Raw genomic sequence first — 17,360 nt, forward strand, 5'->3', positions numbered from 1 at the left:
AAATACAGAAAAACGGAATGCGAGATGTGGGAAAACACTTGAAGCACATCTTAGGAAAGTGAGTTATGATCAGTAGAGAGGACTGCAGGCAGGAGGGCTCAGAAGAAATCTGGATAGATCCTTGGCTGGGCCATGTACCCAAGCTATTTATCTGTTGGCCTTGGCAACACCACATACTTGAAGTGATTTAAATTCGGATCATCAATGTTCCTTGCATTGATTTTTACAAAATACAATATCAAAAAGGAAAGTTGTGTCAGGCACACACATGGGTAATTAAAGACGGTGAATACGGCCATATCCTTGGAATGGACTGTGTAGGTTTCAAGGCAAGGCATGGCTGCCATAACCAGTCCGTGTGTGTAGCCCGCATCTCAGCCAGGACATGAATGTAGCCCATATCTCAGTCAGAACATGCATGTCAAAGGTCTCTCACTGACAAGATATGAGAGGGGTTTTGTTTCTGAAACAGGGTTTTTTTGTTTGTTTGTTTGTTTTTGTTTTTCAAGACAGGGTTTCTCTGTGGCTTTGGAGCCTGTCCTGGAACTAGCTCTTGTAGACCAGGCTGGTCTTGAACTCACAGAGATCCACCTGCCTCTGCCTCCCGACTGAAACAGGGTTTTATGTGTGCCTTGAACTTGGTAGCAGGAGATGATGACCCTGATCTTCTGATTCCCCTGCCTCTACCCTGGAGGACTGGAACCACAGGTATTGCCACCACACCTGGTTTCTGTGGTGCTGGGATCGAGCCCAGGGCTTTATGCGTGGCAGGCAAGCTTTCTGACACTGAGTCCCAGCTGATTTTTCTTCAAAAACCGCTCTGGTTTGGTCTTCTAGATTTAGCTATGGTATCTTTCCAAGGGGGCAGGTGTATATCACTTCCAATATAAAACCCAATAATGGGGGAGAAAAGGAAATTATAAGATTAACAAAATGGAGTATATAAACAAAACTTTGATGACCTCTGATGTGTCTCAAAATGACTCTGCCAAAGATAAAGCTGCTAAAATGTCAAGGCCAAGAGCTCGCATTATGAAACTCCGAGGAAATCCCAGTGGGTTGTAGTGTGAAATTATTAATATCCCAAGTACCCCAGGACCTCCGCCATGGCTGTGCACAAGGTCACAGAAAGAACTGGCTAAGCCATTTTTACACTGGATAACTTGATAGAGCTAGAGGGGGCCTCTTTCTCTTTTCTCCCAGATGGGAACCCCAAACTCACCAACTTCAGGGACACAGTCCTGAGGGTTACAGGATTCTCTCTCTTCTGGTTTCAACTGGGGGTCGCAGAGGCTACCGGGGGTCATGTCATCTGACAGACACCGCACTTCCCGGACCCGGAATCCGCCCTGACAGCTCTTGGAGCACTGTGTGGCAAAAAGAGGGACAATATCAGTTTCTCAGCAGGCTGTTGAATCGTCACGCCAGAGTGGAATATCAGGGGGAAATGCAAGCATCTCCAAAAAGGGAAATTGAGCACTAAAACACACCCCTGCAAGCTGGCTGACCAGTTTCAGAACCCAGCAGGTCGGACTCCTTGCCCTATCTGTCTCCCTCCCACGCCCACTCCTTGAGGTGTTCTGAGGGAATTCTGGACTCCTGTCACAACGCCCATAATATTCTAATTTATGGCTCCAAAAAAGGAGCCTGGAACACATCCCACAGATGCATCTTATTATTTTCAAATCTATATATTTAGTGATTCTAGTCCCATTTTAAAAAATCTTGGTGAATTTTATCTATTTTAAAAACAGATTTCTGGCCGGGCGGTGGTGGTGCTGCTGGAGAGATGGCTCAGGGGTTAAGAGCACTGGCTGTTCTTCCAGAGGACCTGCGTTCAGTTCCCAGCACCCACATGGCAGCTCACAAACACTGGTAACTCCGGTCCCAGGAGATCTGATGGCCTCTGCTGTGGGTGCTACATACAGGTGGTCCTCAGACATACATGGAGGCAAAACACTCATATACATGAGATTAAAATAATCAAAAAATTTTAAAATAACAATAATAAAAATCTCAGGATCCACATCTCAGTCATACTTGGAAGTTAACTGATATTTTTATGATTCTAAATCTAAACCCACAGGTCCCCCTTCCATTGTCTTATGCTTGCTTATTTTTAACTTTTAAAAATTACAACAAATTTTCTTCAAGACAGGGTCTCACTGTGTAGCCTTGGCTGGCCTGGAATTCACTATATAGACCAGGCTGTCCTTGAACTCACAGAGTTTGCCTCCCAAGTGCTGGGATCAAAGGCATGTGCCACCACTGTTCCTAGCTCTCCACTTTACTTTTGAGACAGGATCTCTCACTGAGTTTGAAGCTCATTGTTCAGCTAGCCTGGCTGACTGTGAGTCCTGGGGATCCTCCTGTCTCCACCTCCCCAGGGGTGGGTTGCAGGCCTTGCTGCTGGGCTAGCTTACAGTGTAGTACATTTAACATTCTCTTTGAGTGCCTTCAACCACTATTTTCTGCAGCAATGTTTGTCAAACTGCAGCCCAAAGTGCATCCTGCTTGTTAAACACACACACACATTTCTTAGCCAGGAGGGGTCCAGAACTGGTCTTTTCTAGCAAGACCGACAGATACACCCCAAAGCTCAAGAATCACATGCATTATGAACACATCTCTGTAGAAACCCAAATCTGCAAGCTTCGGGGATCCCCAACTGAACAGGGACCCCTCATTGTGACTTTCTAGAGTAGATGCCACAGGGGATCTAGCATCTCTTCTCGGGTTGGGCCCGGGACCCTGCCTGGAGTCATCTCTGGATGACGGTGACTTACCATGCTCCATTCTGTGCTAAACCATTTAGCTCCACAAGGCTTAAGGTGGCAGGCCTGCTGGCTCGGAGGCTTCTCCAGGAATGAACACTCATAAGGGTCTAGCACTTCAAAGATGTCTGCATTCTTCCTAACACAGATCACCTCCCTCTGCTGTGTCCCACTGCCACACTCAACGGAACACTGGAGAAGAAGCAGAGACAGACGGATGTCAAATCATGCAAAGGGGGAGAAAACCACGCTCCTGGAGGGACGTCCTCAATCCTTCCACCGAGGCACATGAAAAAGAGCAAGACAGGGGACACAAGAAGAGAAGTTGGCGCAGACCTGGTAAAGTCCATTGCTGATGAGGAATATAGGGGCTGGAGGGACAGTTCAGTGGGTAAAATGTTTGCTGCCCAACTGAGAAGACACGAGTTCAGATCCCCAGCACCCACGGAAAGGCCAGGAGTGACTTTTAATGCTTTAATGCGTGTTGGGAGGCAGAGACACGGAGAATCCTGGAGTCTTGCTGGTCAGCTAGGTTAGACAACTAGTGAGCTGTAGGATTAGAGAGAGAACTTGTCTAAAAAAATAAAATGGAGAGAGATGAGGAGGAGACACTGCTATAGGTCTGTATCAGCGCTGGGACAACGTCTCAGTACAACTGATACCTGACTCGCATTGCTGCTCTGTCTCTGGGACCACAGCAGCAGCAAGAGTCAGAGAAGATGGGCCAGGACCTAGGCCCCAGGCCCCAGTGGGTTCTCAAGGACATGGAGTGACAACCCAAGGAAGGATCCACTTTTGCCTGTGAGTGACAGTGACCTGGGGGGCAGTGATGGTGGTGTCTGCAGGGGAGACAGCGGTCCCACCACTCATGGCACCCTCTGGAGCACCCACTGTCTTCCACTACACTGCTGAGTGTCTTCCCAGGGGGCAGTGCTGTAGCTGGTGATCAGTTGGGATCTGGACTTAGGAACAACCTTGGGTCACACACGCTGGCAGACCCGCTCCAATCCAGTTTACTGTCCCATGTCTGCTAGGTGAATGCGGGCCATAAGCATGGCTTCTTGGCACATGGTTAGGGACAAAGGCATGGCACGCCTGCCAGGTAAAAGCAATAAGCACAGAGAGAAGAGATCTAATTTTGACCAAGTGCTTCCCCACTGCCAGCCCTTGTGTGACCTGATTCCTAAGCTCTCTGTGACAGCCAACCTTGACTGTCAACTTGGCACAACTCCATCAGATTGGCCCGTGGGCATTTTCTTGAGTTTAGTTGATGTAGGAGGGCCCAGCCCACTGTGGGAGGTGCTATCTCTAGGCAGGTGGCCCTGGACTAAGAAGGTAGCTGACTGCATCTGAGGGAGCCAGTAAAGAGCTGGCCTCTGAGGTTTCTACTTCAGTTACTGCTTGAGCCCATGCCCCACTTCCTTCAATGGTGGCCTGTGACCCAGAAGCATGGATGAAAGGAACCCTCTCCTCCCCAGGTTGGTTTTGGGCAGAGTGTTTATTACAGCTACAGGAAAAGTAGGCTCCCTCCTGACAGCCCAAGGAGAGCGCCATTGTCCTCTGTGTCTTAAGACAAGGAAACAGACCCAGGGAGGTGAAAACCTCACCAAGTCAGGAATCCCACGAGACTGGAGCTGAGTTCAGCTACACAGGCATCCGACAGGGACGCTCACGACACTAGCACTGGAAATACTTCAACCCATTCTCTCTGAATCTTCTGAATTTAATAGATTTTATCAATCAAAACATTAAAGGAAATCAAAGAAAACATTTTCCCATGTTGTCTCCATAAAAACAATTCATTACAAAGTGTATATATATGTACACACACACACGTTTCAAGATAGGCTGTTATGTAGTTCAGGCTGGCTTCGAACTACACATGTAGCCAAGGATGATCTTGAACTTCTGATCCTTCTGCCTCTACTTCCCAAGTCCTGGGATACAGGCATCCACAGCATGTCTGATTTTGTGTAGTGCTGAGGATTGAACCTCGGGCTTCATGCATGTTAGGCAAATTCTCTACCAACTGAATATGACTATATATACACAGATATACATGTATTAATTTATGTGTATGTGGGTTTTACCTGCATGTATGTATGTGTACCACATGAATGCCTGATACTCACAGAACCAGATGAGGGTACCAGATCCTGGAACTGGAGTTAATGATGAATGATGGTTGTGATCCACCATGTGTGTACAAGAAACTGAACTCAGCTCTTGGCAAGAACAACAGTGCTTTTGACTGATGAGTCCTCTCCTAAATATCCCTCCAGCCCCATTTTTACATTTTCATATTCTCCCATTGGCTACTGTATTAAGTGCACCTAGGACACCCTAATGACCATTTTTTTTATTTTGAGACAGTATCATGTATAGATTAGGCTGGCCTTGAATTCTCTATCTTCCCGCCTTAGACCCTCGAGTGCTGTGATTACAGGTAGGTCTCACCATCCTTGCTTGACTGTTGTTATGGTTACAGGTGGGTCTCCTCATCCCTGTTGTTGCTATGGTTATGTGATATTTTCCTGGGTAATGACAAATGATAACATCCTAATGTCACGAGCATTCCTGTTGAAGTATTTTTTCTTTGGATAATTGCTTTTTTAAAATTTTATTATAAGACAATATGTAGTCCTGGTTCTCCAGGAACTTGCTATGTCAACCGGGCTGTCCTTGAACTCACAGAGATCGGCCTGCCTCTGCCTCAGAGTGCCAGGACTAAAGGTACGTGCCACCATGCCCAGCTGGTGACTACTTCCTTAACACTGACCCCCACGGTGGGACGACTGAGGAGAGACAAACGGGCACCTTCTGCCTCCTGCCCTTTGCTGCCAACTTGCTCTCCAAAGGGCCTGTATCAGTTACAGGGAAAGGCAGCCAATTTGACCAAGGTCTGTTTTTAAAGCTACTTAAAAAAATTCTCTATGGAGCTAGAGTCTGGATAATGTGTAAATCATGACCTTCAGCCAAAGAGGCCTTGGAGAATCAGCCAGCCCCGGGAGCCAGGTGCTAAGTGGGCTGAGAACTCAAATCCAGGGTGGTGCCGGGGAGGGTGAGTACGGGCTGTGACAGGGCAGTCAGAGGGGCGGCTCTCTATACTCCTCAGGGGTTCACGGTCAGTGTTGGAACAGGGAAGGAAAACTAGCTCATCAATCTGTAAGTTAGTTTAGTTTCTTTATTATTTGCTCTTTATAATGTACACTTCCAGCTCAAAAACAAACAAACAAACAAAAAAACCTCAGTGTGTATGATGTATGTGTACGTGTGCAGGCAAACATGGACCATGGTGCGTATGTGGAGGTCACACCAAGCTTGCACGTTGGTCCTCACATTCTACTTTGAGGCAGGGTATCTTGCTGTTCACTCTGGGTAGTCCAGGCTGGCTGCCTGCAAGGCTCTGGGGATTCCTCTGTCTCTGTCGCCTATCTCAACAGAGAGGTACTGGGATTGCAGGTGAGTGCTACCGTGTCCGGCTTTCACATGGTTCTGGGGAGTCTGAGCACAGGTCCTCATGGCGGTGCAACAGGAGCTTTCCCTGCCCAGCTATCTCTCGGTGGCCCAGTCTCCAGATTTTTAAAGGGAAGCTTCTGACATTGTCAAGTACTGACAAACCAGCTTCAGTCACGGTAGCGATGTGGCAGCGACAGCCACCTGCGGCAGTGGTGGCCACCGGCTGCACCTACTGTATGGCGGGCACTGGACTACTCACAGATGTAGCTCAAGTGCTTAAGTGAGCACACAGTAGGAGCACAGCGGATCTTGTTAGCCGAACAAGGCGCTTAGGCGAGCACATAGTGGGTGTACCTGTAGGCTGAACAAGGTGCTTAGGTGAGCACGCAGTAGGTGCACCTGTTGGCTGAATAAGGCACCAAGAACACGGCAGCTTTTCCGGGTCACGGCAGCAGCGAGTAGCTCAGTCAGATTTAAAGCTGTTTCTAATCCCTCTGCTATGTTGTCTCTTGCCAGGGGCAGACAGATGGACCCAAATCTGTGGCTCCCCTGACTTCGGGGTTACAGAGATGTACCCAGCTCTGGCCACTCACCTGACTCCAGCTGCCGGAGAACCACTCCACCTTGCCTGTGCAGGGCCCATTGTCACACGGTGTAGTCTCTGCTGGCCTGTTGTTCCCGCAGCCTTCCAGAGGCAGGCTGCTGACGTGGTTGGTCATGCACACCACTGTGCGAGTCCTCATGCCAGCCCCACACTCGGCTGAGCACTGTGAGACAGAAGGAGGGCATGAGTGGAGCCCCTGCGGGTTCTGCAGATACTTCCAGATGATGCCAAGGACTTGCTGTCCCCCAGACTCGAGAGACAGATGTCAACCTCTCTCACACATGACACACTTCCACAACAGGACGTCTCTGCCTTATCTATTACTCCTGCCTTCTACAGTTTCAGTTACTCATGGTCAAATGCAGTTTGTTTGGGTTATATGGGAAAATTCCAGGAACAATTCATCTATTTTAAGTAGTCACAACCAAACCATTCTTCTTGACTTATGTTCCAGTATTTTACCCAATGCCCTATTCTGGACAGAGTCAGCGTGGCAGCAGTTCCCTGGTCCCATGAGAGCCCTTGCACATGGCTCCTTCTTCCTGGATGCCCTTCCCTTCACCAGGAAACATCGGAATCCTTGAGGGCTGGGCTCAGATGCCCTTTCCTGTCAATCATCCTTTAACACATTTGCTGCAGCTTCCTAAGTCACATGCTTTCCCTCCTACCCCATGCCTTCCTTTGTTTCTAAAACTGTTTAACAATTTTGTGTGTGTATACAATGCATAAGTATGTATACATTGTGTGTGTGTCTGTGTGTTTGTGTGCCTGTGTACCATGGTGCTTGCATGTTGGTCCTCACATTCTACTTTGAGGCAGGGTATCTTGCTGTTCACTCTGGGTAGTCCAGGCTGACCGGCCTGCAAGGCTCTGGGGATTCCTCTGTCTCTGTCTCCTATCTCAACAGAGAGGTACTGGGATATAGGTGCGTGCTACCGTGTCCGTCTTTCACATGGTTCTGGGGGGTTTGTATGTCTGTGTGTGTAGACGGGGACCGGGAGTTCATGGTGGGTGTCTTCCTCAATTGCTTTCCACTTTATTTTTTGAGTCAGGGAGGCTCACTGAACCCAAAGTGAACCAGTTTAGCTACACTGGCTGACCAATGAACTCCAGGGATCCATCCCTCTAATGCCAGGCTTTTCTGGAGAGAAGAGAGGATTCCTGCCAGCGGAGGTGGGGAGTTGACTGTGAGCTGACTGACTAAACAGCTGTCACTTCTCAGGCCTTTGCCACTCTCCTGTCCTCACCATCCCTTCATGGCCAACCCCTTTCTCTCATCTAGTAACTTCTTCGTATTTGTCCTCCTTGCTAGAGCGGACACAAACCCTCCAGACAAGCTCCTTTTTTTGCAGCCTTACTTCTTTCCTATGAAGTTCCCTTTGCCACAAAATAAATATCAACATCAAATTAAAATCTCTCTCTCTACAGTTCAGCAGTTCTCAACTTGTGGGTTGAGATCCCATTGGGTTGAATGACCCTTTCACAGGGGTTGCCTAAGACCAGTGGAAAACACAGATATTTATAACAGTAGCAAAATTACAATTATGAAATAGCAAGAAAAATACCTTAATGTTTGGGGGCTACCACAACATGAGGAAGTGTATTAAGGGGTCACAGCATTAGGAAGGCTGAGAACCACTGTTCTAGCTAACAGTTTGTTAGTTCAATCACAGGCTGAAGCTAGAGAACCTAATGGCGGAGGGAGTGTCCTGCCCCATCCCCCCCCCCCCCAGGGTCACACATTGTCTTTATGACTTCAGCTCTGTTGGTAGCTCTGTGAGAAATCTGAGACGATGAATTAGCTCCTTGGGTTAAAAAGAAGCCCTTGTTACAGTAACTGGAGACATTTTTGTCCTAGCCTTGTGTTTTTAAGTTCACAACTGTGCAACTCAAGGTGCTTAAAAATCTCTTGTAAAGAATAAAAAGCAACTCAAGGGCACTGGAGAGATGGCTCAGCAGGTACTGGTGCTTGCTAGCTGGGCGTGGCGGGACAAATTTTTAATCCCAACACTTGGGAGGTAGAGGCAGGAGATCTCTGTGAATTTGAGGCAAGCCTGGTCTACACAGTGAGTTCTAGGCCAGCCTGGGTTGCATAGTGAGACACTGCATCAAAACACCTAAAACAAAACAAAACAAATCAAACAAATAAAAACAAAAACCAAACTAACAACCTGCTCCCGCCACCAAAAAAAAAAAAAAAAGCCCAACTGCTTGCTTCTTTTGCAGAGGACCCAGGTTTGTTCCCAGCACCTGCACTGAACATATCACAGCTGAATGGAATTCTACATTCATGGGCTCTGATAGCCTCTTCCGTCACCTGTGGTCACTCGAATACACGACATCCATATACATACACATAAACACAAACACAGATTAATAATAATAATAACAACAATAAAACAAACCTTCAAAAGTAACCTGAATGTCATTTATCTCTGTCTCAACTTTTCCAAACATTTCTCCCCGCACAAAACATACACATTTCCACCTGACAGACTTCATCTGCTTTCCACATTTACATGCCCCTGGGGCCGGCGGGCTCTCCAAATCCCCCAGGTGCTTAGTCCATCAAAGATGGAGCCAGGGCCCAGTGAGAGGACCCGGACAATGGGCCTGAAGAAGGAACTTCTCTTTATTACATTAGCGGCTGGGAAGGCATGGTGGATGTAGACCTGAAGGGGATTTCCCAGGCCTAGGAAGTCTGCCAGCAGATATGAGGGAAGATGGGGGTACCCTCACACAGCAGGGACTAAGCTGCACAGATCTGTTCTCAGTCTCCTAGACATGTTCCTGAAACACAGGCCACATCTGCTGGGGTTGGCAGAAAAGAGACAGAACCCTAATCACACTTGGGGCTGACGAAACAGACACGCAAGGACACCCAAGCAATGTCCCGGGGAGAGTCGCCTTCTCATGACAGCAATAGTTCTGTGTGCGGCTCTCATAACTATTCAACACTGGGTGGCTTCCATCTGCTGCTCTCCACCCTGTTTTTATTATTCATTTATCTTATTTTGCGAGACAGGGTCTTATTACGTAATCCTGGCCATCCTGAACTTTACCATACAGAACAGGTTATCCTTGAACTCACAGAGATCTGCCTGCTTCTCCCTCCTGCATGCCGGGATTAAAGGTTTGCACCGTCATGTCCGGTTTTACACCTGATTTTTTCAGTCAAGGTCTCTCACTGAACCTGGAGCTCACGGGTTCAGACAGGCTGGCCGGCCAGTGAACTCTGCCTCTCCTGAGCCAGTATTACAGATTCCATTATGTGTGACTTTTATGTGTGTGCTGGGATCTGAACTCAGGGCCTCATGCTTGAGCGGCGATCACTTTACCCCCTGAGCCATCTTCTTAGCCCCTACCTTTTTTTTCTTTATTTTTAAGATCAGGGTAAATAATGCAAGAGCGCTCATCTCAAGCGTCCTCTCCATCTCTTCTGTGCTTTGCCTTACCGTGTGACTCTGTTTCCTGCCTATCCTCAGCGTCCCCTTCCATAGAAGTCTAGTTTTGTCCCTGATAGACGAAGCCCATCGGCTGCTGGCCTCTCTTGCATACAGTAGTGGTCAGAGTGGATCATCTGTATTTGCCTTTGAGTTTTCCCTACTGGCTAGGCTCTGGCAACGTCTTGTCTTCCTGCTGCCTGTGGATCCTGATCTGGAGGCAGAACTCTTAACTTCTCCAGAATCCTGCCTGCCTGCACCTGCCATGATGACAATGGACTAAACCTCTGAAACTGTAAGCAAGTCCCAACTAAATGCTATCTTTTATAAAAGTTGTTGTGGTCATGGTATCTCTTCACAGCAATAAAACCGTGACTAAGATAGTAACCAAAGGGGTTGTGCAGCTATGGGGTCCGTCTATGCAGCTATGGGGAAGCCGCCATGCAGCTATGGGGTCCATCTATGCAGCTATGGGGTCCGTCTACGCAGCTATGGGGTCCATCTATGCAGCTATGGGGTCCGTCTATGCAACCATGGGGTCCATCTATGCATCCATGGGTCCATCTATGCAGCTATGGGGAAGCTGCCATGCAGCACTCCAATGCTGCTGTGCTGCCATCTCCTGCCCTCCTGCAGGAAATCCCTTGCCCATGCTCTGTTAGAAAGCCCAACAAACTCTTGGGTTTCCCAGGGCTAACTTCGCCAATGCAATCCTATGAGGACAATTTAGACGTTATAGACACCTCCCTGGGGGAGGAATCAACTTTGGGATTCTGAGCGACCAGCGTGCCTCTGAGTGGCTTCGGGAGTTCCTGTGACACAGCTGATCCCTGTCGGGGGCACACTCACCCTGTCACTCCATTCTGTAAGGAACCAGCTCTTAGCGCAGGGCCCCACGTCACAGTTCTCGATGTCATTCGGTCGGAGCTTCATGTTGCACTCCTCGTCATCCACCACATCCCCGATGTTGCTCACGCACTTCACGTCGCGGGTCCGCTGCCCCACGCCACAGGGCACCGAGCACTAAAACACAGCAGGCTTTGGTTTTGCGTCCTCATTCTTTGTCACCTGACCCTCAGGACCCCGTTGTTGCGTCCCCTGCAAAGCCTGTAATTCCCCCGGGAGGTAATGATCATGGAAAGCTATGAGGACCTTTTGGGTGGCATCTTGCTTACTGGCCTGCTCAGGGCCCAGCCTTTCCATCGCCAGGAGGGATGCACAACACTACAAGGTGCTGGCTCTATTAGTGGTTGCTAGCCTTCTCTTCATCCATGGGAGGCGCAGGGCCGGGGAAGTACAAGACTCACATAGGCTCAGTCGCGAGACTGGATATAGACCATGTACACCAGCCTGAACTCTGCTGAGCCGTTGGCACGACATGTGTCGGCAATCAGGCTTTCCAGCAAACACTCCCCACCCTACCCGTCACGGGTCCTAGCGGGGGAGGCCGGAGAGGGGCAGTGGGTATCGGAGGGAGGGAGGTCCCATACCGAGGTCCAGTCGGTCCGAATCTGCCACTCGCTGCAGATCTTGAGCTGGCAGGTGCTGGTGGTCTCAGGTTTCTCTAGGTGCTGGCAGCGGTAGGGCTGTACTGTCAGGCTGCGGTTGGCATACACCTGGCGGCACAGAACCTGGCGGTGTTGCATGCCCAGGCCGCAGGTTTTGCTGCACTCAGACCACTCCCCGATGTCCCAGCTGGCTCACGGGATGGATGAGGGGGGGAGGGGAAAGGGGGAGAAGATTGGTTAACAGGAATACAGAGCAAAAATCACCGGGACCACTCCCCAGAGCAGGGCCTAAAGGTCATGTGACTGTAGGGGAGCCTGTAGGACACGCTATTACTGTGACTAGATCGCCCAGATTCTGTACACAGTTATAGAAAGAGTGAGAGGGTACAGACGATTTCTATTTGGTGATCAAAGCAGACTCTCCCAATGACCCCCAGATTGGCTTAATTTCCCTATAACACTAACCCTCCTGGGAGCTAAGAGATGTCACCTAGGCATTCTCTGATGTCCACTATTTCCATGTCCTAATCTCTTTCTTCTTCTTCTTCTTCTTCTTCTTCTTCTTCTTCTTCTTCTTCTTCTTCTTCTTCTTCTTCTTCTTCTTCTTCTTCTTCTTCTTCTTCTTCTTCTTCTTCTTCTTCTTCCTCCTCCTCCTCCTCCTCCTCCTCCTCCTCCTCCTCCTCCTCCTCCTCCTCCTTTTCCTCCTTCTCCTTTTGACAGGGTTTCTCTGTGTACCCTTAGCTGTCCTGAAACTAGCTCTGCAGATCAGGCTGGCCTTGAACTCACAGAGATCTACCTGCCTCTGCCTCCCCAGTGCTGGGATTAAAGGCGCACGCCACCACAGCCAGGTTCCATGCCCTAATCTTGACAGTTACTGAATGAGACACAATCAAGTGTTTAGCACATATCTGGATAAAAATTATATTTTTCTTTACTCCAAGGATCAAGCTTTGACCTTTTGGGACCTGTCCCAATCCATCTAAGACGGTCTATTTATCACTCAATAGCCTGCTCTCCCGGCATGCTTCCTGACTCTTCTGGGCAGATCTGGTTCCATCTGTCTGTATATGCAGCTCACTTATGAGCTGCCTCACTGGGTTCTCATTCCTATGGCCTCCCTTGTTTTCCTGATGGGATTCCTGGCTAAGCCTGATGCCTGCTACAGACCATCAACTCCCCAGTTTTCCAGAAACACGGGCAGGCCCACTAAATGGTCTGGACCCTGGACACAGTTCCTGACATGGGTTAAAAACTCAACTGTATCTGCTACAGAGATTTTATGCCCATCAACCCGAAGTGACCTGAGAAAAGGTGACCTAGCCAGAGAGGGCTCTTACAAGGCTGGGCAGGGGAAGAGGTTGCAGGGTTCCTCCTCTGGGGTTGGCTTCATGCTGGAGTCGCAGTAGCTCTCGGGAACCTCCTCATGTGTGTTTCTGTGCACACAGCGGAAGATCGGGTACTGTGATCCTGTAAAGAGAAGGAAGTTGCTGAAGAGGCCAGCTCACACCCTGGGATGCAAGCCCCTGGTGAAGATGCCTGGAGGCCAGCTCACACCCTGGGATGCTAGCCCCTGGTGAAGATGCTGGAGGTCAGCTCACACTGGGATGCTAGCCCATGGTGAAGATGCCCAAGGCCAGCTCACACCCTGGGACGCTAGCCCGCGGTGAAGATGCCCAAGGCCAGCTCAGACCCTGGGATGCAAGCTCCTGGTGAAGATGCATAGGCATTTGGATACTGATGAAGGGAGGGTACAGGACTAGCGAGTTCAAGTCCCATATCCCTTCATCTTGTTGTTTATATAGACATACCCACAAGGCTCTGCTGGGGGCTGTTGAGTGTGCAAAGGACACACATACACACATACGAGGGGGTATTTTTTGTCCACAAGGAGCTTACAATCTATTTATAAAAGGAAGCTAAAAAATGTTTATAGTTGTTCAAGTTATATGAGATGTGTTTGGGAAAGTGGCTCAGGCAAGTAAGCCCTTGTAAAAAAATTAAAAAAAAATTAAGCCCTTGTACAAGGACCCATGTTAGATTCCCAGTGCCTATCAGAAAACCAGACATAGAGGTACTTGCTTAGAATCCTACTGTTGGGGAGGTGGAGACAGGTGGATTCCTGGAGCTGGATGACCAAACACCTAGCCTAATTAGTGAGCCCCAGTCCCAACAAGAGGTCTTCTATCAAATACAAGGACGGCCTTCCAGAAGGATGACAGCCGAGGTTGTCCTCTGATACCCACACACATACACACTCATATGCACCTGGTTACCCATGAACTCACGTACATGTGCATATACACATGGACATACATGTATGTATACACACATGCACCCACAGAGACAGTAAAAGAGCTCCCTAGTCAATGGGCACAGACAGAAACACAGGTGTCAGAGGGCAAATGCTGCAGAGGGTCTAGCTGTGAATAGAGATGGCCAGGCCTGGGTGTGTCTGTGCGCATGTGCAAGGGAAGGGGGCTGTCCCCTGTATTAGTGTGGCCTGCCAGCTAGGAGCATAAGCATCCAAGAGGTTGAAGCAGAGGAGATGTGAGCATTACAGAAGAGCAGCTGCCTTCCTGATTTGAAACACATTTCATGCAATCCTCTCAGTTTCTTGATCCAGGGTCTTGGTCTTCTCAGCATCTGTCTACTTCCCAGGAGGCCCTGCTTCTCAGCGCAGCCCTGGTTCACCTCCGGAACCCAGTGCCTAACAGAGACCTAAGCTTTTAGTACTTTTTTTTTTTTTGGAAAACTAGTAACTGCTTTATGTTTTTGTTTTGAATACATAGAGTAACTTCATTACCTTAATAAGGACTATTTTCTATAAAAAGCCAGTTATGGGTAATTTCTGTCTTAATTCAATTTTGTCTTTCTCTTCTGCCACCTGCTGGCCGAATTTGAGTATTGCTGGTGCCTTTATGAAGTGGGAGTAATTGTTGGCCCTACAAACCAGGCTGACATACAACACTAATCATTTACAAACTAGGCTAGCATACAACTCTAATTCATTTAAAAAACCATGCCTATTTGTGCCTCTAAATGGTCAGATATTTTTAAAGAACTGTAACTCACTATAATTTTAATTGCATCATGAAGGCTAACTTTTTTCTTTTATAGTGTCTTTTAAAACATTTTAAATTGTTCTTTGATTATTTTATAAGCACACATAGAGCATTCTGACTGCTTCCACTCTCACTCCTCCGCCCCTATTATCACCCACTCCACACAGGGAATCCATGCCCGGTACTCTATAAATCCAGTTTAAAACCACTGCTCATAGGTGTTGGACTCTAGGACAACTTACTTCTGTTCCCAGTGTCACCGCCAAGGTGACAGACCATCAAGCTGCCTCCTAGATACTTTGCTTATGCCCACAAGGAGAGGCCACTCTCTGTCATCCCTTCGTAAGGACCGGCAGAGCATGCACACACACAGGGCTGCTCAATGATCGAGAGTAAGAGATGGCTGAATGCCCGGCCACAACGTTTTAATGTAGGTACCTCAATGTCATCAGTCACGGATGTGATCAGGGATCCTTCAAGCTGACCCTGTGTGACACCCTGAGCCAGAGGGTAGTTTGTGTAAGAAACATGGCAATTTGTAGGCGAGTTTTGAATCTGAGATAATGGTTATCGAAATTACCATGGCAGTAAAGATGTACTTATGGCTATAACTCAAGATCGCTATTCAAAATGTTCCAATTAAGTCCAGGTATCAGCTGAATTCAAAGCAGTTGAGACTGTAAAATTAATAGCAAACAAAGACTTTTTTGGTATTAAATGTTTTCCTGCAACATGCCTACATCCATTATATAGTATATATTCTATTTTAAAATTTTGATTTATGTGGGTCTTTTGGCTGCATGTCTATCTATGCACCACATTTGTGCAGTGGCCACAGAGGCCTAGAAGACAGTGTCAGATCCCCTGGAACTGGAGTTGCTGACAGTTGTCAGCAGCCATGTGGATGCTGGAAATTGAACCTGGAGCCCCAGAAAGAAGAGTGTTCTTAACTGCCGAGTCATCTCTCCAGCCTTAGGAGACTTTTTTTTTTTTTTAAATTAAATTAAATCCACATTAAGCACACTGTGCTAAATCACAAAGTTGAGTAAGACTCGGTCCACAGCCTGCACATTTGAAATCAGCTCTTAGGGGATTAAGTAAAGGTTTTAGCTTGTCGGTTCCTTTCCCTCCAGACCGTGCGGCTATAACTTTTCCACTTACAGCTCTGTGGATTGAAAAACAGAGGTGAGGCACCCCAACTGCTTGGCACTCATAGAGGGGAAACCTAAGACATTCAGCCCAAACGATACAAGATACCGTAGGAATGCTGTGCCTGGAAAGATGGATCTTGCTTGGGGTTGTCTGGCAGATGGCCACCGCTTGCCTCCCCTCCCATTTGACCGCTTTTACATGCATTGCCCATTGTCCGTGGTCCAGCTCCATGGAAAGGTACCAAATAAATGAAATCAGAGGCTCTTTGTCTCTCTGGCACTGAGAAAAATATCAGCTTTATAACTCTTGCTTCTGGTGACTGCAATGTTTCTTTCTTTGGGTTCGCTTTAGTATCTGCAGAAGGGGATACTGTCACTTGGCATGTCATCTGGAGTCCTATTGTTCAAGACTGAGCTGCAGTGATTCCTTCGATTGCTAACAAACAGGGGCAGAGGGGTGGGGCAGGTGCTGGCTGGGTGGCAGGATGGACCCAAGATTGGTTGTCCTCGCTTGTGCACGGGCATACTGATCAAAACAGAAGCATGATTTACTGGAAGAGGAAGCAGAACTTGGGGAGCAGTGTTGAGGTCTGTGAGACACACTCACTTGAGAGTTAGGCAAAAGAAGCATCAAGAAAATAATTGACTAACTCCAGACTTGGAAATACAAGAACTAACAGAGCCAAGCCAAGAGACAGGCAGAGGTCTGGGCATCGTGCTGATGACCACAGTGATCAAGGGCCACTCCTGGGCACCTTCCTGAGAGAAGGAAGTCTTGGGTGGTATGAGGCTGCCGAAATGGTAGCTGGACATGTGAGAAGCCCAGGTGTGGACCACTTCACCAGGGAGGATGGGGGGCTCTGGGAGGGGGCTGTGAGGAGCAGATGATGCTCTCTCAAGGGCAGGGGCTGGGGTTTGGTAGCAGAGGAGGACACAGGGCCAGCACACTCGTCATTGGTGCTGAGGACTGAGTTTAGCTCCACGCTTTGTGCACTGCCATGGCCTGCATGTCTGCTGCCATCACTCTTGTGGAGCACAGCGTTCCGGTGTGTCCCTACCGTGGCTCTGAAGCCAGAAAGATTCTGAAGAGGAGCCTTGAAGAAAAAGCATAAGTGGACACGGACTTTCTCTTCTTCTCCAACGTGACAATCAGCAGGAGTGGGTGAGCGTCTCCCTCGCTCCCTTCAGTCCGCATCTCCAACCTTCTGCTACTCTGTCACAGCATTGCCATCTACAAAGTTCCTGCTCAAGAGCCTCACAATCAAGTTCAAAAAATTTTTCTTTTTGTTTTATTTAAAATAAGTTTACAACTTTGGTGTCCGGCTGCATTCATAGCTACCTTTGGTCACTTGCAGTCCC

General features: G+C 48.3%; 1 protein-coding gene across 1 annotated transcript in view; it reads right to left on the bottom strand.

The window, feature by feature from the left end:
• Thsd4 (thrombospondin type 1 domain containing 4) overlaps nucleotides 1–17,360 on the bottom strand; it is a 572,599-nt gene that overhangs the window by 5,818 nt on the left and 549,421 nt on the right. The window contains exons 12-17 of the mRNA XM_050151848.1: nucleotides 13,126–13,255; nucleotides 11,771–11,975; nucleotides 11,130–11,303; nucleotides 6,827–7,000; nucleotides 2,787–2,966; nucleotides 1,223–1,367 (exon numbers count right to left, since the gene is read on the bottom strand). Of these exons, the coding sequence (XP_050007805.1) occupies nucleotides 1,223–1,367; nucleotides 2,787–2,966; nucleotides 6,827–7,000; nucleotides 11,130–11,303; nucleotides 11,771–11,975; nucleotides 13,126–13,255 (1,008 nt within the window). The remainder of the gene's footprint in view (nucleotides 1–1,222; nucleotides 1,368–2,786; nucleotides 2,967–6,826; nucleotides 7,001–11,129; nucleotides 11,304–11,770; nucleotides 11,976–13,125; nucleotides 13,256–17,360) is intronic.

Source organism: Alexandromys fortis, unplaced genomic scaffold, assembly GCF_014885135.2.
Source record: "Alexandromys fortis isolate MF-2015 unplaced genomic scaffold, M_Fortis_MF-2015_v1.1 scaffold_70, whole genome shotgun sequence".
In the NCBI taxonomy this organism is placed as follows: domain Eukaryota; kingdom Metazoa; phylum Chordata; class Mammalia; order Rodentia; family Cricetidae; genus Alexandromys; species Alexandromys fortis.